This window comes from Leuresthes tenuis, unplaced genomic scaffold, assembly GCF_036924035.1.
Source record: "Leuresthes tenuis unplaced genomic scaffold, fLeuTen1.0.hap1 SCAF_3, whole genome shotgun sequence".
Taxonomy (NCBI): Eukaryota; Metazoa; Chordata; class Actinopteri; order Atheriniformes; family Atherinopsidae; genus Leuresthes; species Leuresthes tenuis.
This window is the reverse complement of record NW_027325357.1, coordinates 8,239,312-8,261,994: the sequence shown is the minus strand read 5'-3', so window position 1 is coordinate 8,261,994 and position 22,683 is coordinate 8,239,312. Positions and strand designations below refer to the sequence as shown.

Here is a 22,683-nt window from a genome sequence, read left to right as displayed (position 1 = left end):
AGTAACTTGTGTTACATCACAAGTAATTGAGGCAATGGAACAGAAGTTCTGTCATCTTCAGGAAAAGACCTGACTTTTATGTACTAGGTATTCAATTGAAAACAGGGCCCCAGACAGAAACACGAGTGAAGATAATGACTTGACAGACGTTCAAGGACTTTACTCTGGATGCCAACCTAGTCCACATGACGGATGAAGTTTACGGTCATCTTACATATTGAAATAGGCTTTTAGTTATACTTGCTGTTTTTGCTGTTGCTCTATGCTGTTATATACTGACAGTTAATGTGAACCTAAAGTACTTTAAGATTATTATTGAGAAGTTAGGAATTCAGGATAATAATATTACAGGTTTAATTGCTAAGAGTCGGGTATGTTTTGGCTTTTAGATGAGGCTGGTTTTCCTGATTTGAAGCCTACTTTGTGTAATTCTCTCAGGTTTTATGTGTGGCATATGTAGTTTGTTGAACAGCTTTATTTTCCCTCTTAATTCTCCCTTTACCCAAACTAAATTTAAACAAAAGAGGATATTCAAGGACCGGTTTGAGAAGAAGTTCCCAGATTGAGCTTTGATTCCCAGCTCTGTGTGTCTGTATGCTGGAACAGTTATGATATAGCTCTCTTTGCAGAGACAGACAGATAGTAACCTTTACTATGTAAAGCCAAGCCTACCAGGATGATTGCTACAGAGACAGTCAAAAATATACCCTGACCTCATCATTATTCTTTTACCCCCTCCATAATCAAGTACACCTCCTCTCTATTGAAGCACTCTCTCACTTCTATCAAGAGATGAGGAAGCAGATGGGAGGCAGACACCTAAGATCTCTTCTTGTTTTCCAAACTTCTCATCATGTTCTTTCACAGGCAAACTTTTCCCTGCTTGTGTGTAACATCTCCGAATTCCTTCCTCTGCCTCAAACTTTGCATGAACTTCCTTTTCTTTTATAAAGGCCTCTGGGAGTTACGAGCAAATTCAAAATCTTTTCAGATTTTTTTTAATGAAAATCTCTGGTGCCTCGCTTTTGAGGCTGTGGCTTTGCACATCTGTGGTGAAAAGTTTTTGAGGCTTGTGTGAGGTTGTTGAAACTGGGAAGGCGGTTGAGCGTAACTTCCATTGTCACCAAGCAGTTTAGTTTGCAGATTGTTGCGTCAGATTATAGAAGGTATTGATGCAGTATTAATTAATTTCAGACTAATTTGCTCTTGGTTTTCCCAACAAGCAAACATCACTCAAATTGCTAATCTGTCAAAGATGCATTCTGATATAGCTTAGAATTTAGTTGCTCAGTAAATTTCATTGTTGTTCTGTAACCTCTTACATACCCGAATCACAATTTATCCTTCAAAATCAGTTTAAACTTTTATCTTCCCCTCTCTTGCTGTGTCCCCAAGTAATCAAGTTGGAGTTAAAAGGTGAATCAGAGAGGATTTAAAGTTTTTGGCTACAAAGGACAGGTGGTCGTTATTCATAAAACAATGAATTCGTCTGGGACCCTAAAAAAGCCACTTTTTACTACTTTTCCCACCATTCGTTTTGAGCTTATCCAAATGACTTAAAACCCCATATAACCCACAACTGCCTAAAGCAAAACATTATTAATTAGATTGTTGTTTTTAGATTAGATGATTAGATGTTTTTACTGACCTTTCCTGCCTCCACCTCTGCCACTGCAGGTAAGGTGTTGAACACAGACCTGCGCCACTACCTCAGTCTGCAGTTTCAGAAGGGCTCGCTGGACCACAAACTCCAGCAGGTTATACGGGACAACCTCTACCTACGCACCATCCCCTGTAAGTACTCCAAGCAAATGTATAGCTCTTATTCACAGTGCTCATGTGCAAGTACAACACAAACTAAGAACCACTTTCAGCACATACAGGTATATGCTTTTATTTAGAGCACCTTATTGGCACAACTGGGAAGCTCTGTATTTGTCACAAAGCTGGAACTCCATCACACAAGAAGCTGCATTAATGAATTTCCTTTCCATCACACAGGCTGATCTACACACATCACGGTCACTAAGACACACATACTCACTTCACTTACCCATTGTCATTCATAGCTCTCTGTCACACACTCGACAAAGCACACACTTAAGTGTCACCATAGCAACATGGACAAGGACATCTCTTGAGACCTCCATGTAACTTATTTACTTCTGTACCGTATCATCGCAGTGATCAAAGTCATATTCTGTTCATAAATAACCCTGCTTTTTTGCCTCTGCTGCACCATTTTCCCTTGCTGACACTCCACTCAGTGGGGCTGTCAACACAGATTATTATTTTCTGAAATCAGTAATGGAGTGGTAAATAAGGTTGGCACTGTGGACTGCCAAGAACCACTGCAATGAATGACTCCTGTGTGAATAAAAGTAATTCATACTAAATTGAAATGTCTATTGATTGCAGTATACCTTAAATCAATTTTAAGTATTGCAATGCAACTGTTGATCCAATAGTCAGGAGAAGCCTTGCATGAAATTGTGCCCATTATTATTGCAAAGAGCGGAAATGTTTCATGACATCACTGTGTTTGGAGCAGGTAAGAAAGGCAGAAATAGCTGTTTGACAGAGACAGAAATATTGCATTGTTAAATGTCACTTTCCAAGAGCTGAGGAAAAGAAAAAGCATTTTCAGTCTGACGCTCCAGCATTTTCTACTCGATCAAAAGGTTTTGTAAACTTTAATGTTGTAGTCAAATGAAATCATGGAAATTAACAATATTAGAGATACAGTTGTTAGTACTGTGGCAAAGGTGCAAATTAATGCACAGATTAAGGTTTCTGTGGGTGGCAGAAAGGCAGGCTGTTTTCAATGATGCAAATGCTGCTAAATTTAGAAATACCAGTTTTATTCACCAAAGGATTTTTTTTTTATTAAAGCACATCTGTCTTCTGGTATTGAAAAATACAAAGAAAGAAGGTTGTCAGAAGAAACGCTTGGCTGATTAGAACATATTATATGACTGAATCTCCTCTCTGAAACACCACTGTTGCTCAGTGTTAAGCTGCAGCAACAGCAGACTTCACCTTAATGTAGTCATTAAGAATCTTCAATTTTCACAAATATATTTGCCTAAATGATTCCTATGACTTCCCAAAGACTGACTCTACTCAGAGGAATGCCATAACAGAGTGTAGTCAAGGTTTTAGTTGCACACAGAGCAGCTCCTCCTGAGGCGATGACAGACTTTTAGCACAGCACTGTCACAAACAAGCAACATCTCTGCACTTGCGCCCCCAAGGCTGGAAGTTGCTCTGCTTTGTTCTCTGGGGACTTGAGTGTACAAGTGTGAAATTTTTCAGGAAGTAAGTTGCTTACCTTTCATGTATATTTAATTTCCTCTCCTCTTTTGTGTTGAAAATAAGTATTTTTCTCACAAACCCTTCCCCACCTCCTTTTTCTTTACCTCCTTCTTTTGTCTCTCCGTCCCTGTTTGTCCCTTTCACATGCCTCTTGAGTCATGTTCTGAGCTGTGTGTCCTGGACTTTTGAGTTCAACTTGAATTTTTATAGTTTTTTCTTTTCAGAGTGTAGTTTCAATGGGAGTGTTTTGGGTCAGCCACCATGAATGGATGGAACATGATTAAAGAGGGCTTTCTCTTACAGTGTTGCTACCCATCATTCTTAACTCCTCTTTCATTTAAACACAGTCCTGCTAGCACTTACTCCTACTATTTACATATACCTGTGCTTATGCCTGCCACTTCAAACAGCTATTTTTTTTGCCATGTACAATAGTAGCAGCCTTTAACCACTTCTTATCATAGCTGCATGAGTCTGACTCTCTAATCCTCTGCTTGAGTTTCTGTTTTAATGAGCAAGAGACCAGGGCTTTCACAGTGACAGTACCTCCGTCAGTCTCATCATTATTCAGCTTCTCTGTTTCACTTTTGCTGCCATTTGGTTTCAATTACCCCATGCCTCCCATTTTCAGAAATGTATTTCTCCTCTTGTTTTTAGCTTTCCGCCCCTACAGAGTAATTTAAATAACAGAAAAAAATTACATGTTTTATATATAGATTAAGTACTAATAAACTGCTAAAACAGACAAAATGATTGCAGAGATATGTAGTTTCAAAGATTCAACTGCTTCAGTTTAATATATTTTATACTTCAGAACATATTTTTTGTTCAAAGTCAGGAGGATTAAGAGTGTTTCACCTCATCCAGAACTAAAGTGGGCCAGAGATTGAGTATATAGAGCTCCCAAAAAATGGTAAAAGTCTTTTTTATAACATGATAAATATGAAAAAAATGATTAATTTAGGAGCATCAGTTGAGTATTTATTTGAGTATATACTGCAAGTGGGCAAAAATTACATCAACTACAGTGAGTAACTCATTCTCAACTTCAGCCTGAGGCTTCAGTTTTCAATAAGCATTTTGTTGACAATTCTTGTGGAAGTTATATAAAAAAAGAAAGAAAAAACATAACTATGAGCACTAATGCATTTATATGAAGACTACACTTATTTGGGCATTTCTGCAAAACCAACTATAATGGACAGCAGTATACAGGTAAGCATAAAAGAGTACAAAGTGTCATCAGTGGGCACACACACCTGTCATCATTTTTTTTTTTTTTTAAAGGTTTTGTTGGCACTGGTGGCCTTTATTGACAGTGGGGAGAAGATAGGAAACTAGGTAGCGAGAGGGGGGTGACATGCAGCAAAGGCCCCAAAACACCCCCACCTGTACTAAATAACCTGAACCATTGCCGGCTCTATTCACTCAAACACTTGCTGACTTTACACTTATTGTGTGAAGGACAAACTCAGCACAAAGGTAGATCTGTCATACACATACATCCGTTTTCTTCAACATTTCAGGGCTGCAGTGCATTTGTGAAAAAGGTCTAAGGGCTAGTGGAGTGATGACAACCCTGAATCAGAAAAAGTTGGAACAAGACAGAGAATGCACATTTTAAAATATGACAGAGATGCTTACACTTATTTAGACTTTATTTTCTTTATAGACCCAAGATAATTCATGTTTTGTCTCATCAACTTAGTTTAATTTGTTAATGCACAAACATTGTTCCATTTTATACCTTCAATCCATTCCAAAAAAAAGTTGGGATGGGGGAAAATTCTTGGGCTAGTAATTAGGCTATTAAAAGAACAAGAAAAAGTTATTTCAAACAGGTGAAATCAACAGTTAAAATCATGATTTCATTCAAAAGTGCTATCTATGAAAGTGTGAGGCTTTAGAGATGAATAAAGATGGGAAAAGGGTCTCTTGCACAGCTCTTAATATCATGAAAAGGACTCAGGCAATCTGGAGGAATTTCAGTGCGCAAAAGGCAACAGTGCAAATCTGGCTGGACACCCATAATCTTCAATCCCTGAGACAGCACTGCATCCATAACTGTCATTCATCAATAGCTGATGGAGTCACATGGACAAAGCATTACTGTGGGAAACATTTGTCAAGCACGACAGGGTTACATTTACAAATGCCATATAAAACTTTACTTTGCATAAATAAGCCCTATATTATCCTTGTCTAGAGGGTAAGTTGACTTCTCTTGGTCTGGATGCATCTGTGGAGGCATCTGTGGTGTCAGTATTTCAGATCTTTTTTGAAAGAAATGGACTCCATCTGTTCTGAAGCAAAGATGAAAAGGGCCTTCCAAACTGTTAGCCCAAAAGTCAGGCTCTGTGGTGGTATGGGGCTGTAGCTGTGCTTGTGGCAAAGCAAATTTACATTTCTGATGGCAGCCTTAATGCTGAAAGTACAATAAGATTATAGAGCAACATATGCTGACTTACAATCTTTTCTGAGGACATTCATGCATTTTTCAACAAAGCAGTCCAAAACCATATTCTCCACATGGTATGAAGACATAAGCCTTGGTAAAAGCTTCACCATCCCAAAACATTTATAATGTGCTGCAGGCATGCAATTCAGGAATGTCTGTATAATAACAAATACAATTAAGTTGATGGGACTAACCATAACATGGGTTTGAACTGTCTGCAATGACCTTCCCAACTTTTTCTGACTTGGGGTTTCAGGGATACCTTCTCATTTTGGTTTCAGTAAAAGTTTGACAACATTAAGTACTGGCAAGTCTCTCTCGTTTTTTGATTAACAAATTAGGAATCCAGCGACAGTGTTATCACCAGCAGAGTATGTTTAGTTACAGGTTTGCAGGAGTTAAGTTCACCTCTGTCAGATTACCGTGGACATTGGAAATTGAAGCTGAAGACTACACTGTGTGTTGAAAATGACATAGAGTCATCTGTGTGTGTGAAGTTGGTGGCAGTGGAGTGGACCATGGTGCAATGCAGCAACAAGATAAGACCTGTATGTTGCTTCTTTTCAACTCTCAAAACTCACCCCATCTCCTGATCTGCAGTTAATTTCCCCCACAGCTTTTCACGTTTTTCACTTTTCAAGTTTCAGCTCCTCTTCATTTAGCACTGATATTTGTGATCACCACAAAATGACTGCACAGCAGATAACACTGAATGCGTTCACTGATGATCTTAAAAAAGCCTATCCTGATATGAACAAACCCAAATTGTGTGTGACAAACACACAGACAGCAAGAGGATTAGCAGAATTGGCTTGTGTCACTGTGCTAGTGGTCCTCTTTAGTTAACTAGCAAACTGCCATCCTCACATCTGATCTGTGTTGTATGGCATCTTTGCAATAAGCCACCTAACAGAGCTTGCCTCATTGTCTTGCAAGTGAATGATGAATACCAAAAAAGCTTTCTTTCCCACTGTTTCACCATCAAAGCCCTTAGATACTTTCTGAAGCACTGTCAAAAGCTGAGCACAAAATGTCCATGTTAAATTTATGACCTGCCTTCTGACTGACTACCTCTGATGTTCCCATAATGGCATCCTCTCACTGTAGACAGTTACAAAAAAATAGGTCCCAACACTGAAACCTCTGAAGTGATAATTTGCTTCAGACCAGTATAAACAGTCTTATGTAAGCAAATGGTTGTATTCACTGCACATGGTCGTAAAGTTAAAGGAACAGCTTGACATTTATGAAAATATTAATAGCAAAATTATGCCTAATTGTGTTTTAATTTTCAAGTAAAATGACTGGTTTTGTCTCCCCAATTGATATATGAAGCTTATCAGATATACAGTAGCATCATTGTGTAAGATGGGTGATGTTCTTTGTCGCCAGAGGTGCTGCTAGATTTAACTACTTACATGTTTTTATTCGAACACATCACCAAGCAGTATTCTGACAAAGAAGTTTGTTTTTGTTCTTCTGATCTTTTTTTCATTTTATAATATTTTTCTATATGCTATTTTTTTTATATAATATTTTTAATCATTTGTATATTTTTCATGAAACCATTTGAAAAGATAAGAGGATTTCAGTCATACAGCTGTTGAAGTTTCAGTAAATCAGAGACATCTGAAATATGACCCAAACATCACGTTTTGTTTGATGTCAGAAGTCAAAACAGTTTAGAACCTCTCATTTAATCTTTAACATTGTGTTGTAGCCTACTTAAAAGTTTGTTATGGCACCTATTGGATAAAATGTTGATTTTAAAAATGACCAATAACTAAAGCTGTCAAATGCATGTAATGGATCATAAACTACAGTCTGTACCCCCGACATGCAGTGTAGTGGAATTATAGCATAGAATAAAGTGGATATAATTAAGTAAAGTACATCAAAACTATATAGTATTTGAGTAAATTTATGCACCAGTGTCAGAGGAATATGGGTTGAAATATTTTCTGTTCAGAGCTTCATTATTTCTTCCTGTCAATCAACCAGCATGTTCACATTTAACAGATAACAAACCAGATGAAATATCTTAATAGCGGTTCATCACATTTATCACCCTTGGACATTTTAGGCTTCCTCCTGTTTCAAGTTGTTATGCTAGTTCTAACATGCTGCTTGCTGTAAAAAATCTTCTGTCCGGACATGAGACTGTATAAATCTCAGAGGGACAGAGAAGAAACATATTTACATAATGTCAAACTAGTCCTGTTGTATATCATAACATTTTCTTCTTTTCCAGCAATATATAAACCAGTTACACTACCTTCAGTGCATAACTTGCATGCCAAAACAAAAAGAATTATTTTCTTTATTTAATCTGCTCCACATCCACTCTTGTCTGGCAATTGTACTGCAACACTGCAGCTTATTCAATGTGCAACTGGTTTCCTTGTTTGTTTGTTATTTTCTTGAAAGACGATTTTGAAAATATGCTGCTGAAGATTTTCTGTCCTCCAGGTCATGATAATCCTAAGAGCTTGAATAAGGGCAACTGGGCTTCTTGGATCTCGAGGCCCTCATATGGAAGTTCTAAACTAGTTGGGGAAGAGTCTCAGCTTATAATGCACACATTCTGGACAGAGAAGACAGATGGTTGGTGTGAGGAGTCAAGGAAGCCATCTATGTTAAACTGGAGCAACTATCTTTGAACAGAGGAGGTGGTTTTAGATATCACCTTCCCGGCACGTACAATGCAGCATTGTCTCTCCTCCCAAGGCGGTTTCACAACCATTCACACCTTGGATCCAGTGACTAAAACTTGCTCATTCAGACAGGTCAACAACTTACAGGTGAGAATGACTTAAACAACCCACACATTGGTCAGGAGGTTCATTGACACATGTGAATGGAATGATCTGCCAAGTGTGAGCGGCCTCTTCAATGTTTATAAGCCAATACTCCCCACCAACTACTGTAGAACTCAAGCCTTTTGGATTAAAAGTGAAACATCTTCTAGATCCAAGAAGTCCCATTGCCCTTATTAAAATTTTTGCAATTCTGGAAAAGTTTGTTTGTTTCCAAAATTTCCAAACTAGAAATTAAAGAAAGATGAGATATTTTAGAGTTTACTCTCAGAAATTTATTTTTTTCTCTCCAGAAACTCAGCGTCCCCTCATTATAATGCTGGTGACTGATCCACAATAGAAGGCTATGATAAATATCACTGCGACATGTTGGCAGGTACAAAGTGGAACTTGTGTAATTGGGCTACAGGGGACATTTTTGAGCGACCAAAGCCAGTGCCAACAGCAGACAAGTTGGTAATGAGAAGCAGCAGAAGCTGGCATTCTCAAACATGATGCAATGTCAGCTGCTTTTGGTAACACAAGCTGCGGTATTAAGGAGGCCTTTTTTGTATGAGCTTTTACAGTCTAATTACGGAGAAATGTAGTACTAAAAAAAATAGAAGGAAACGGCAACATAAAGCTAGGTAAAAGGCCAATGACCCACCAGAATCTTGAGTCTTTTTAAATGTTAATTGGTAAAGACTCTTTAAACGTTAACAATCAAATTCAGAGATGCAACAGACTATTACTACTATGGTGAAGTTTTTGGGGGTAGAAGGCTTGGGATGCCATTTTGGGTTATTTCAAAGCAACACGTGTATACTGTAAACAAACAAATCAGTGACACCATTATTGTATAATTAAAAAATAATGCTGCTGTTAGTTGCTGCTTCTAAATGTTGTTGTTAAAATCTAATAAATCCAACATATGCAAAGATTTGTGTCGGAATATTTAGTCTAAACGCATCTTTTCTGTTTGAACCTTGTATTGTCCTATGTGAATCTTCCTCCTGTGCTGATGCAGGGATTCTCCATGAGCTCTGGTTTTCTCTGACATTCTGTTTGAAAAGATTAGCTACAAGACTAGGCCCTTAAAGCAGCTCTTATTAACATGACTAAAAATATTTATCAAGTTTGTTTTTACTGTCTCTTTTTAGGCAAAATGATCTTCAGAAATCCCTTATGCTTCTAATGTAATTTGCCTGAGTAGAAATAAAAATGAAGATGTCCTTTTGGGAGGAGTTTCTAATGGGTGTAGATCACTGCTATTTCATCAGTTGCTTTCATTACTATCCTGTGCGTACATGAACAAATCCTCTATATAGAGGGGCTTTGGAGATGGAGCTGAAGCACAGCAGAGAGGGAGGGGGAACTTATTTTTTTTCAAATTTTCAAGCTGAACCTTTTTCTCAAAGTTACCAAGGTCTGCTTTTGCAGCTATGGTAAATTCAGCTGACTTCTATGAGAATTCCAACTGAATTCAACTCGAAAAACTGATCCATAACTGTAAGGAAAAATTAGATAATGTTCTGCTTTTTGTAAAATAAATAAGATTGCCAAAATTTAGATATACAGGAATTAGGATCTCAGGTTTGTAGGTGGGGTCAGTGCTTTTGGTACAAGTCAGATGAAGCAAGCAGCACTGTCTTGATGAGACAAGGGCAATGATGTCAGTGATATCATCGCCTCCTATAGCAGCAGCTATAGGCAATGTGGTTGGTCTTTAAAAAACATTTGGTAGGATGAAAGTAAAAGGGAAAATAAATTTGAACAAAGCAGTATTCTGTGTAAACACATGCCAAATGCACCATTTGCAGTTGTGTCTGTATGTATCATGTAGTTACGTTTTTAGGGTCTTACCGAAATTTCACAAATCCGGTTAATGCAGCCTGTGTCAAATTATTCCTGCACATATATGCTCAACTGGACTCAAACTGACCATAGCACATACCTCACAGTTCCGGTCCATTCAGAAAAGCAGCAACAAGTGACAACAAAGAATAAACATAAGGAATAGCATGCAACCTTTGTGCAGTGATTTCAGCTATACTAACATGTACAATGTTCTCCCACAGAGAAAGTTAGAAGGGGCAACATTTTTTGAACATTTTCTCACACAGTTCACACAGTTGCAGTTGGGCATACTTTGATCAATAAATCAAAAGTGCATAGTCCAATCATATAGCCAAGTCAAACTTTAATAGTAGCTTGAATAAACTGTGTGTGTAATGTACTGACTGTGATATAGAGTACTCAGCTGCACCATAAATTCTGTGTCGATCTGAGACTGAGGCACAAAACAAGCAACAGCCTATACTGTATCACTTGTTTCATATGGTATGATGTATTTTCCCAGCCTACTGCTTTGCTGATGGTGGAGGTCACTTCTGCAGGTACTGCCATAGGTATTTTAGACACTGGAATTGACTGTTAGCTGTTCTGGTTGCTTACTAACCCCCTCTTACCCCCACTCCACTGTCCTTTATCTGATCCTCCAAATGAATGTATGTGTATTTGCCATAATAGAACAGTTGATATCTATGTAATTGGCATTCTGTCAAATGTCACATTATTGACGATTGGTTCATTTTTGTGAGTGTTTTTCTGCCTACCATACAAATAAATCACTTCAGTCCAGCTTCAAGTTCAGATGTGGTTATTGTTATCATTGTGTTGACTTTACAAGTTTAGTGACATCCCATCAAATACTTGAACCTATTTTTGGCACTTTCTTGCTTAATTTTCAAAGAATAAGGTTTACACGGTCCTCTTGCTAATGTAATCATCTAGTGTCCAAATGTGGACTCCTGCATCTTGGAAGAAACATTTCTCCATTAACACTGAAAATAGATTGTGGCTTCACCACAGGAGCAACAACTGCAATAAGAATGTCCTCATGTCATTTGCATTCAGGTTGCCCTTCTAGGGACTGAGTGAACCTAAATCATATCAGGATGTTACACAACTCATTACTTCCATCATAATTCACATCTATAATTTAGTCTCCTGTTTTCTGATTTAAGCTGTTGCTACATTCATCAAGAGGTTCTCTGTAATAATGTGTTAGCCGAGGCTGCAGTTAATCATAAAGGATTGAAAAAGCTATGTCTTTTGGTGCTCTGTAGGCTTTTGTCACTTATCTATATTTTATGAGATGGCACCAAGATCTTTTAGGATTTTTATTACAAAATGACATTCAGTATCCACCCTTCCAAAAAATGTATGGCAGTTGTGAATGGATAGAGATCACAAAAACACTTTTCCCCTCTTCATCTAGGGAATCAAGAACCAAGTAATGTGTGTTAAATATCTGCAAATCAAGATGTCTGGAGTGGCATACAACTATGTATTCAGATGTTGATCAATTGTCCTAAAAACCTTTTTTGAGTGTGTCTCTTTTGCCATTATTTTTCCAGGCACCACACGTCTTCCTCGAGACGGGGAGGTGCCTGGTGTTGACTACAACTTCATTAGCATTGGAGACTTCAGGATATTGGAGGAGAGTGGACTTCTACTGGAGAGTGGGACATATGATGGTATGTACCTCCAAAGTGTTAACAATGTGAGACTTTTGGGGTGTATGCATTTATGTATACGATTCACACTGACAGCGGCCTATAAGAGTGAGCGTAAGTTCAATAGTCACAGTCATTATGACTAACTGCATGCCTTTGTGAAATGTGACAAGCGGGATGAAATGTATTGATCAGTGAAAAATGATTAAAGACTTGTTGGAAGCCCTTGAGATAAATGCCACTATTCTGTTTCTCCCAGAATGGGCCACTGTGAGATGAAGTATGCTGTAGAAATCAGCACAAGGGAGTAACTTTTTTTGTCTGTGTGGATTAAAATAAAGCTCATATTTGCCAGTTTTAGAACCAGAAATAGCCAGTTTTAATGAGCTGAGGAGAATATTAATTTAGTTAGTAATTTAACTTTTTTTCTTTTTCTTTTGTATTTTCTTTTACTGAATAACTTAACACGTGACTAATTTGGGAGGTTAAATAAAATTGAGACTATTATTTGGGAAGATCTAGGAGGAAGCATGAAAAACAATAAAGAACTATGTAGAATCAATGAGAAGAACATGCAATGACTGCGCTTATAATCAAAGATATTCTTAACAGTCTTGCTCCACCACAAAGCTGTTTTTGTCTTTGCTGCAGAAGGGCAAACCTAAAGCACCAGCAATAACACAAACACAGATAAGAGGTGCCTGTATTTTCAGAAATTCCAAATATTCTTTACACTGCCTCCAAGAGCCAGCAAAAGGCTTAAAGTGGGAGACATGTGTCTTCAAAGCTGTACTTCGCTCCAACACACACCAGATGCAGAACTATCCTTACACTGTCTGTGGCAAAGAAGATCAGAGGCTGTGAAATGTGCAGTGGCAGTGTTACTTCAGTTGACGGATGCTACTGTAAGGGCAATAAAAGTTTCGGAAACAAATGCTTACGGTATATTTTAATAACTCAAGGTGGAAAAACGTCAATCCTAAATGTGTGTAGGTCTGTTTAAAATATCCTAATGTGGCAACAGGGACAGTAATGCAAGTAACACTGCCAGTTATGCCAGGGAAACTTGTTCTGGGTGGATCAGTGCTCCTGCTCCTGCTTCTGATGTTACAGTCAGTCCTACCAGTCCTACCAGTCATGACCCCAACATACACACACACACTCGAATCCAGTAACAACATCACTGCACAGCCTCTCTGAAACCATGCATATCCATAATAATAAGGATTTTAGAAATATAATATTTTCACAACTTTTTGTAATTTATTGAAAAGAGCATATTATATTGCAACCACTGATGAGCATTTCCTTTTCTCTGTGTCTATGTTTGTCTCTGTCACAACTTCACATTCACAGATGGAAATTAAACACAATTTTCACAATTTTTTTTCTCTCAGTTGTTTTCTCTCTTTTTCTCCTACCAGTCATGACCCCAACATACACACACACACACTCGAATCCAGTAACAACATCACTGCACAGCCTCTCTGAAACCCAGGCTGCAGCAGCGGTGAACTGGTTTAAATGATGGAAATCCTGTGCTGGTGGAACACTAATTTGACCTAATTGTACAAAGAAGAACTTTGATACATGTTAATCAGTCATTTCATGTCTTTGATAAACAATCTAAGCTATCTATTTATAAGTAGACCTTTTAAATGCTGTAAAAGAATTTTCTATGATGTGACTGCAGTGCATAAGTGTGACCAACTGCATCTACAGAGATGCAAATTTAGGAAACAAAAAAATTCTAAACATATTCTACTTGTTGCCTTTGTAATTACTCTCTAAACCCTTCTAGATGCTTCCATCTGAGAGCCAAACCACTGAAAAATAAGATACCAATATTTTAGAAGTGTTCCAATTTCATTACATCACCAGCAATGTATAAATAATGATTTTTAGGCTTTTCTCTCTGAAATGCTCATCCATGTATGAAACACACATGGACATATTTGCACAGGATGTCCATTAACGCGTGCCATGCAAGCTCACATTTAGTAATTGTCAGTGCATAGGATTTGTTTGGACTTATCTGTGTTTGCGGGTTTAAGTCAAATTTTGCCACTAAATAGTTGACATTCACTGAGTGGTCTGTGAATATGTAAGCAGCTATAGCACCCGCTGTGACCTTATGTAAACCAGTCAACCTCCTGATCCCACCGGCTGCTTACACAGGCACACATCAGGAGGACAAACTTGTGTTCTTACTTACAAGTCATGCTTTATTCATGGGACAGATCAGCCTGCTTCTTTTCCTCCCTCTCTCCTCTCGCAGACACAGCTGTTAAGATTTGGCTCATCACAGGCATCCCAACCATAAACTTTGAGAGCAGTACTTCCTCTCTTCTCCCTCAAACTGTTTATAAATGTTGATTTGAAAGCACCTTTATAAGGTAATCATGTTAGCACCAACTAACCCTTACCCCTTTCTTTACAAATAGAGAATAGTCATATAGTCATGGTATTTCCAGTAAGGAGTTTACACAGCCAGAGATATTTCGTCCTGGCAAACAGCTGAATTGCTAAGCATTAACCTTTTTTAACGTTTTATACCACAATAAAGCATAAGCAGCTGCCCTGCATTCAGAGGTCTTCGAAAGTCAGACGGTCAAAGAGTATTTGTGTCATGAAGGGATTGGAATGGAGGATTTCTCTCACATTGCACAATGATTATGGCAATAACATGATAATCTCCCTACTCTCTTTAAGCTCATTCTTTTTTTTTTTTTTACTGGAAATTCAGGCTGCTGTGAAATGGGAAAGGATTTTCCTAAATTTGAATGGAAAACTCTGGGTGCATAAAATTGACTGTTACTGCAACATTCTCTTGTTCTTATACTACATCTTGTGTTACCTATAATGTGTGTAATTTTAAGATAAATTCATATACTCTTCCAGAGAAACAATGTTTTAAAGGGGAAGTTCGCTTTTTTTAAACCTGGACCTTATTTCTGGCATAAAATACGTTCATCTGCTTACTGATAACAGTTTGGTGAAAGTCGGCGTCCTTCGGGAGATATTTAGAATGCTCGAGATCCGTGTATATCCATATAATGTGAGTGAATGGCGCGATAGACAATACAGCATCTAAATTAGGTATTATCTGTTTTTATTTCACCAATAATTTAAGATGAATGATTAATTAGCTCATTAGCTCATAGCTGTTGTGTTGTTGTTATTGGCGGCTATCGGGAGCTTATAGAGGGTTTTCTACACACTCATCTACTGGGAATACTTCATCGTCGCGTGCCGCTATAGCACAGCTCATTCACTCCGGTAAGTAGGTCCATCATACTCAAAATTGTCGGCCATGTCATCAAAATCTGATAAATATCCTGCCAAGTTGCACAAAACTATTAGAAGCAAACTCGGTGTGAAGTTAGCCGACTGTCACAGAGCACAGAGTAAATAAGCTGTGCTGCAGCGGCACGTCAATGAAGTCATCCCAGTAGACGAATGTGTAGAGGTGCACTATAAGGCTCACCTGATTATAAAGCACACCCTCAATTATGGGGTCCATTTCTGTACTTAACCCATACATAAGGAGCACCTGATTATAAGGCGTACGTATTACCTAATGTTCTCTGATTGGTTTATCGCTGCCAGCACACGTAGTGTATGTATTACGTCCCTGTGCCAGCGGGAAATAGTCCGACGGTCAAGGACAACATTCGGTCGTTTTTACACTTATAAACTTATAAACTGCACATCGGTCTGCATCACCCATCTCAGACTGAAGAACAGGCACTCACTGGGACATGGGCAAAATCATTAATGATGACGCGATTCAGTCACTAAGGACGAGCTCCATACAATCTTCAGCCCGTTCAGAGTGAATGGCTGGGATCTGCCTAACCCTGGATTCACATCGAACGCAAAGCCAGCGACAGAAGTTGCCAATTGCCATTCTCTTCCAATGTAGGAGAGCGAAGAGGCGTGGCAAAAATGAACGTGGCAGTGAGTGGCGCAAAGGGAGAGCGGTGAGTGATGCGGAGGGGGCTTAATGCCCCGATGAATGCTCGGTGTTCCCCGCGGTAAATTCAAAATGGCGGTATCTGTGCCGATTTTGAAATCCGGTGTACACATAAGGCACACCGGATTATATGGCGCATGGCCATTTTTTGTGAAAATTTAAGGCTTTTAGGTGTGCCTGGTGCAGAAATAAGGTCCAGGTTTTTAAAAAAACTAACTTCCCCTTTAAGGTCCAGAACAGCTTGCAACTTTTTGGGGGTTTTTTTGCGTTCAGAAAAGTTAAGGTGCATATTCTGACATTATGTGCGAACGCAGGGCTATCCAGCACATCATAAAATGTTATTGCCCCACCAAAACGCTGCCCTTTAATACAGAACAAGAATGACTTCAGACACACACTGTTACAGTACACAGTTGCACATCCACAGAATAAATCTTTCCTTGTGTTGGAATATATCATCTAGGTACGCAAAATCAGAAGCTGCCAAATCGCCTACGAGCTGTACTTCAGTTTTGAGCTGAAGCCAGGTGGGATTTAAACCTTTATAGAAAGGTTGACTATGGGCAGAGATGGAGAAATGGAGAGCAAACTGAGCAAGAGCACATAATAGAGAGTTTATAAATGGCATGCTGAGCTCCTCACCTCCTGATGGAAACCCCTGTTGCAGTGCAAGCAGTACTGACTTGGCTGTGTGCAGATGTGTGGATTAAGCTACTGAAAAGTTGGAAGATTTCAGTATACTATCCCTGAGAGGAAACATTCTGATAGTGGCTGCCTTCCTACTCGTCACTTCCTTTTAAACCCAGTCAGCAGAAGTACTGAATGGCTTCTGTGGTCGGGATCTCTCAGCAGCACAGCAAAGTTAAAGAGGAGCTGCAAGTAATGGGATTTCCTCCATTTAGTTGCGCTTGAAGTGCAGCCTATTTCTTTTTCTTTGAAAAAAAGAAAATAAACAAGGTCATTTGTCCTCTTTTATAGGTCACATGGGTTTCAATTCTCCATTGATGACCTCATGAATTACCTTTAGTTTATTAGTGTACACTAAGAGAGCTGTGCTCAAGGTGCTGAGCTAATGGGATTCTTAGCTAATCATAATGGTCTCACTAATAGTCCCAAATGACTTGCCTGAATGCTTATTATGTTAATGGTTCCTGCATAATGGTTTCTCTCCACTTTGAAAGTATTGTATTGAAGTCGTTTTCCACATAATTTTCCACTCTCTTGGACTCCTTTATCAATGACCCTGTCATAAATGATCCTGTTAATCCTTCATTTTCTCTCAAGAAAGGTTTATCAGACACGCACTTGCATACCAATTCATAGTACATTTCTGCAGGTCCAGGCTGCTCTATAGTTGGTTTAGGGCCCGCTTAATGCTTCATGTGAAGCCAGCGAGTCCCATGTTGCCTGGCAAGGAGAAGCATAAGCTAAAGGTACCAGGCACTCACAATGTCTGTCCTTTCTAAATCTCAGTCCCTCTGAGGTCCAAGTTGAGCCGCTCTCTTCAAGCACAACGGAGCCGCCGGACAAAAAAAATGGATAGTCCAGTGCAATGCTGAAGGGATAGCTGTCAGGAAAATTTAATTCTGAGAATTTTCTTTTTCTTCCCTGATCTTTAATCTGCTGCCAAGAAATATAAGATTTTGCCAAATTGACATCCACTTAAAACCAGTTGTTTTGGAATCCCTGTTGTGTTAATGAGTCAGATTTCTTTCAAGGAAGGAAAATAGAATTGGAGATTAAATTCAATTTGAATGTAAATGCAGCATTCGGTCATAGTCGGATGGTCGTGTGAGCGTGTAACTGTCTTCTCTTCATCCTGCCTTGTGTAGCTTATACATAGTGTCTTTGACAACAGGAATTTTTCATTACCAGCTGATTCCACCACCATGAAATTGCTTGCACATACTTTGAAAGAGGAGGCTGACTCTTCCTAGCTCATCAACCCTGTGACACTAGGATCACAAGTAACATTGGACAAGCTTCCCAGCTCATCAGCTTATGAGGCTACCCACCATTTATAATGGCAAATGGTGCCACAAATCTTCTCTGACGCACTGCTTTCACACACCTCTGTATCTGCAGTACACATTTATCAGGGGCCAAGAGACATGTTTGTAAGTGATTAATCACAGAGGTAGCGTCTGGCTGATGAATGTCATCGTGTGGCAGAAGACAGGCAGGGATTAGCCAGCACACCCAATCTCCCCCCGCTATCTTTATGCAACCCCTGTTAATGAAGTCATCCTTGACAAATGCGGATGAGTGTCACTTAGTAAACACATAGCCGCACATCAAGAGGGGAGAGCCAGGCTTTCATTCAACCACCTTCTCCCCGTCAACCTTCCTGCTGCTTTAAGAGAGATCAGCAATAGTAGCATTAACCCAGTTGCTGTCTATTGTTCTTGGCATGCCTGCAGAGATGAGGCTGGGCTCGAGATGGGCTCACTTATCAAAAAAGCTGTTGTGGTGCTACTGTAAGTGTTGTAAAGCTGCTGGAATGACTGTGATGTTTTCCTCAGAGCACTCTGTTCTTTCTGCTTTTTATGCTGTTGTCAGCTTTCCCTGTTTATGCCAAGCTATAAAAAGATCTATCCTGCTCTTACAGAACAACATTTGTTATGTCCACATGTTCACACTTAAATACATCAAAGGTTCATAATACCATTTTCCCATTCACAGCTGGGACCAAATGAAAATAAGATCAAGTTTATGGCAGCTAATTTAATTGCTCAAGATCTCCATTTCCCAATGGGAATTCTCTGTCTTCTTTAATTAATCTAATCGTATATCATGGTTTAGCTGAGATCGCTTATTGTAAGAACCAAGTAAATATTTGACCTTGCAAATGGATTGCCAAAAAATTGATCCATAATTTTATGTAAACACATCTGATGGAACAACATTTTGCAAAATGAATAATCACAACAAATGGTGGAGATGTAAATTAGAATGCACATTATTTATAATCCTAGTGGAGATGGAATAATTACTTTTTTTTGCCTCTAAACTGCTCACCAGCCATACATAGAAGAGTCCCCCCATGAGTTAAATAAAAAAAGTAATTCAACAAAGTTTTGAACTCTTTCACAGTGCTGAGATACCATTAAAAATGTATCATTCATAACACTGGGTCTTTCTTAATCAGGGGTTAAAAAAAGCTCAGAGATAAATAATTGCTGTATTCAATGATCAGTGTAATTAGTTGCTACTATTTTCCAAGTGAAGGGATTGCAATGCTACAGGAGTCATGAAAGGCCTGTTGTGCAGCCATCAAGATAAAACAAAGCAAGAGGTTAAGAGACGGGAAAATCATGCACGGGAAGGAGACCTCGGAAACTTCTAACTGCTCGGCTTTGAAGCTTTGACTTTGAAAATTTGGGTGATGCTAGACAAAAAAATGACTTCAGTATTTTTCATGTTTTCATTCCTCTCTTAATTTATTTGCTTTTTTTCTGCAAGGCAACTACTATGGGACCCCAAAGCCTCCTGCAGAGCCCAACCTGGTGCAACCTGACCTGGTGGATCAGGTGCTGTTTGATGAAGACTTCAGTGGTGAGGTCCCCAGAAAACGCACCACCTCAGTCAGTAAAATGGATAGGAAGGATAGTGCCGTACCTGAGGAGGAGGATGATGATGAGAGGCCCCCACTGGTCAATGGATTGCCTGGTCAGTTAATTTCAAAACTCAGCATGTCATATTCTATAACAGGTTCTGGCATACTCTGCTTGTTCTTTAGTTGTGGAGTTTCCACGCACAGTCAAAATCACTATCTGTCTTTCTTGTAAGCCACGGACATTTCTGCTTGTGTGCAGATTGCATACAGTTTGTTAGGCCCACTGGATATTTGAGGACATCTCAGTCTGTTGCATAGAGAAGAGTAAAGTGATCTTTGATTATCATTCTCCTGAGCAGACTGATCTTCTTTGTAAACACTCTTTCCTTTTGCTTCACATTTATTTGTTGAAGTTGAAATGTTGTTAAAGTTACTTTTTGTTAGATTATTTCTTAATTGCATCATTGAGAATGATGCAATTAATCATATTGCTGTCGTAAACAAAATGCTTGTGAGCATGTAATATGAGGCATGCAGACGAAGAGAGGCTGTGTGACCTTATAACAGCTTTATCTGTCCAGAAATGGCTCGAAAGAAATATAGACTGACATATCAACAACCATTCAAATGTTTCAGCAGCTTCTTAAATGTGAGAAATTGCTTTTCTTCTTTGGAATAACTTTCTTTAGGCTGTTAGTCAGACAAAGCTATTCTTTTTTAAACATATTTCTTTTTACATAACAGCCAAACTCCCTACAGTGCCAAATCATTACAATTGTAAAGACTTGCTTAACCTTTAAGCTATTTAAAATGTAATAACCACACTTGAAAATGCTGATACTGTTACTGATGACTATACTATAGCACAGGTCACCTTGGCAAAGTCTCGAATATGAGATCAATCAGGACAATTCCTTATCTCTCCAAAGTGCAAATCTGACCTCAATTCTTACAAGGAAGAACACCCCTTTAACAGAAATAGGTTACATGCTGTGCAACATACCTGTTTTTAGGAAGAGAATTTGGGTTAACAGTGAGACAAGTCCAAGCTGAAAATCTTTTTTGTGGGATGAAACATCGTTTTGACGATCACAGCTCAAACACTGCTTGCTCAGCTGCACAAAGGATTCACAGAAATTCAATGTCTGTTTACACAACTACTCTGTCATATTGAAATCAAACACAAAATGATCCAGGAGTTCTTTTTATGGAGTACAACCAGTCACAAATGACTGCTCTGCTACAGCCCAAAGCTGTGTCAGAGCAGTCTCAGACCAGCCGTAGAAGGAGAGAGTTATGGTCAACTGAAAAAAAGAGGTTAATGGAAAATGTGAGCGGTAGCTGGTTGTAGCACCCTCCTCCATCTTTACTTAGATTTTCCCTATCAACTGCGGCCCTATCGTCAAGTGGGCCTTCACCTTGCGTTGAACCTTCCTCATGAACTCAGCTCTTCTCCACTATGCCCTCAGGCTGGTTCTGTAGTGTATACAGGACTAGAGCACATAAGGCATCTTTTAAAATGCTATGTGCATTTTTTTTCTGGGTAAAATGTGTTTTTGATCTGGGAGGAAAAATAAAAAAAATGTTGCTGATAACCAACTTTGTAATTATGATGAGACACATAAGATTCAGGTGGAATATTTCTTTAAAAATAAATCTCCCAGAAATATTTTGTGTTTGTCCTGCACTGTGCAGAATCTCTCTTGACATTATTTTCTGTTGTTAGGTCAGTTCCACCTAAAAAAGAAAAGATGAAAAGCATTTGTGTTTCATCCTTTTATGACCATCTTCTGAGGGAAGGCATGGAGTGCAAAGTGAATTAGGATAGCCTTTGTTGTATGTTTCATCTTCATTATAGAGCAGTTACCCATTAAAGTGGAGCATCTACAAATGCAGTTGAATATATTTGAAGTTCATCAGTGAAGTATTTTTAAAGAGAAATGCCGTCCAGGCTTAAATGACCCTTTCTGTGCAAATCTCCACCTCTATCATTGCAACACACAGGTAATATACACACACATGTAGACAAAAGCACTAGCACAGTGTGCTCAGGGAAATGCAAAATAGCCCTTTGGCGAACTCTTTCTATCTCTATCTCTCTCTGTCTCACATACACACTCACACACTCTCCATTTTTACGTGCATGCAAATCTTGTGAGTGACACAGTTCTCACTCTATTCCCCTGCAGCAGACAGGATAAGAGGAGGGCCTTGGTGTCCCTGTGGGCTAACCTTTAACTGTCTCTACTATTTTCCCTCCGTTTTACCTGTCCATCCTCTACATTTAGAGCACAAGGACTGGAGGAAAGCAGTACCCAGCTACACTCAGTCCAGCAGCACAATGGACTTCCGTACATGGAGCTCTCTTCCCCGCGACGACAGCCTGGAGCCACTGCCCCTCAACTGGGAGATGGCTTACACTGAGACTGGCATGGTCTACTTCATAGAGTAAGTGAGAACAGGGCTCATCATGAGTGTCATTAAAAAAGTGTATTTTACATCCCTGTCCAATATGAGGAGTGTTTTTATAGCTTATGCTTTGTAAAATGGAGCTATATAGGTGTTTTAACTGTTCAAATGAGCAAAGCGGACATATTTGATATGTTTAAATGTGAAATAGGCTATTTAAAAATAATGAAGTATTGGTTTCATACTCAAACAAGCAATTCAATGAAAATCTTTGCTGAAACAGTAATTGGCTACAGGATCAAATATATTTCACATTTCAGTGCAATCATAGTTAATCAGAATTAATAAACACATTTAGCTCTCAGCTGCTTTCTATGACTCCTAAAACAGCAACTCAAAAATGGTAATTTACGCAGTATTCAATTGTCAAAAAATTTTTACTATCCTTTTTCGCATACATAGACCGGGACAACAGAATTAAAATTGATTTTAGGTTTTCTTTCTGTCATCAAACAAAAACCCCTAAAGGCATATACTACATCTTCTATCCATAGGGATGTTTGAGCACAGCCAAAGTACATTAGCATGTTACTAAAAAGGAAAACGACCCACCTCTTCTAAAAATCTAGTTATTATGTGTTAAAGACATGTCATGA

At 38.8% G+C, this 22,683-nt stretch overlaps 1 protein-coding gene across 2 annotated transcripts in view; it reads left to right on the top strand.

The window, feature by feature from the left end:
- magi3b (membrane associated guanylate kinase, WW and PDZ domain containing 3b) overlaps positions 1–22,683 on the top strand; it is a 134,444-nt gene that overhangs the window by 85,349 nt on the left and 26,412 nt on the right. For both annotated transcript variants that reach the window (XM_072381648.1, XM_072381649.1), the window contains exons 2-5: positions 1,678–1,794; positions 11,988–12,107; positions 19,525–19,731; positions 21,907–22,066. In XM_072381648.1, the coding sequence (XP_072237749.1) occupies positions 1,678–1,794; positions 11,988–12,107; positions 19,525–19,731; positions 21,907–22,066 (604 nt within the window). The remainder of the gene's footprint in view (positions 1–1,677; positions 1,795–11,987; positions 12,108–19,524; positions 19,732–21,906; positions 22,067–22,683) is intronic.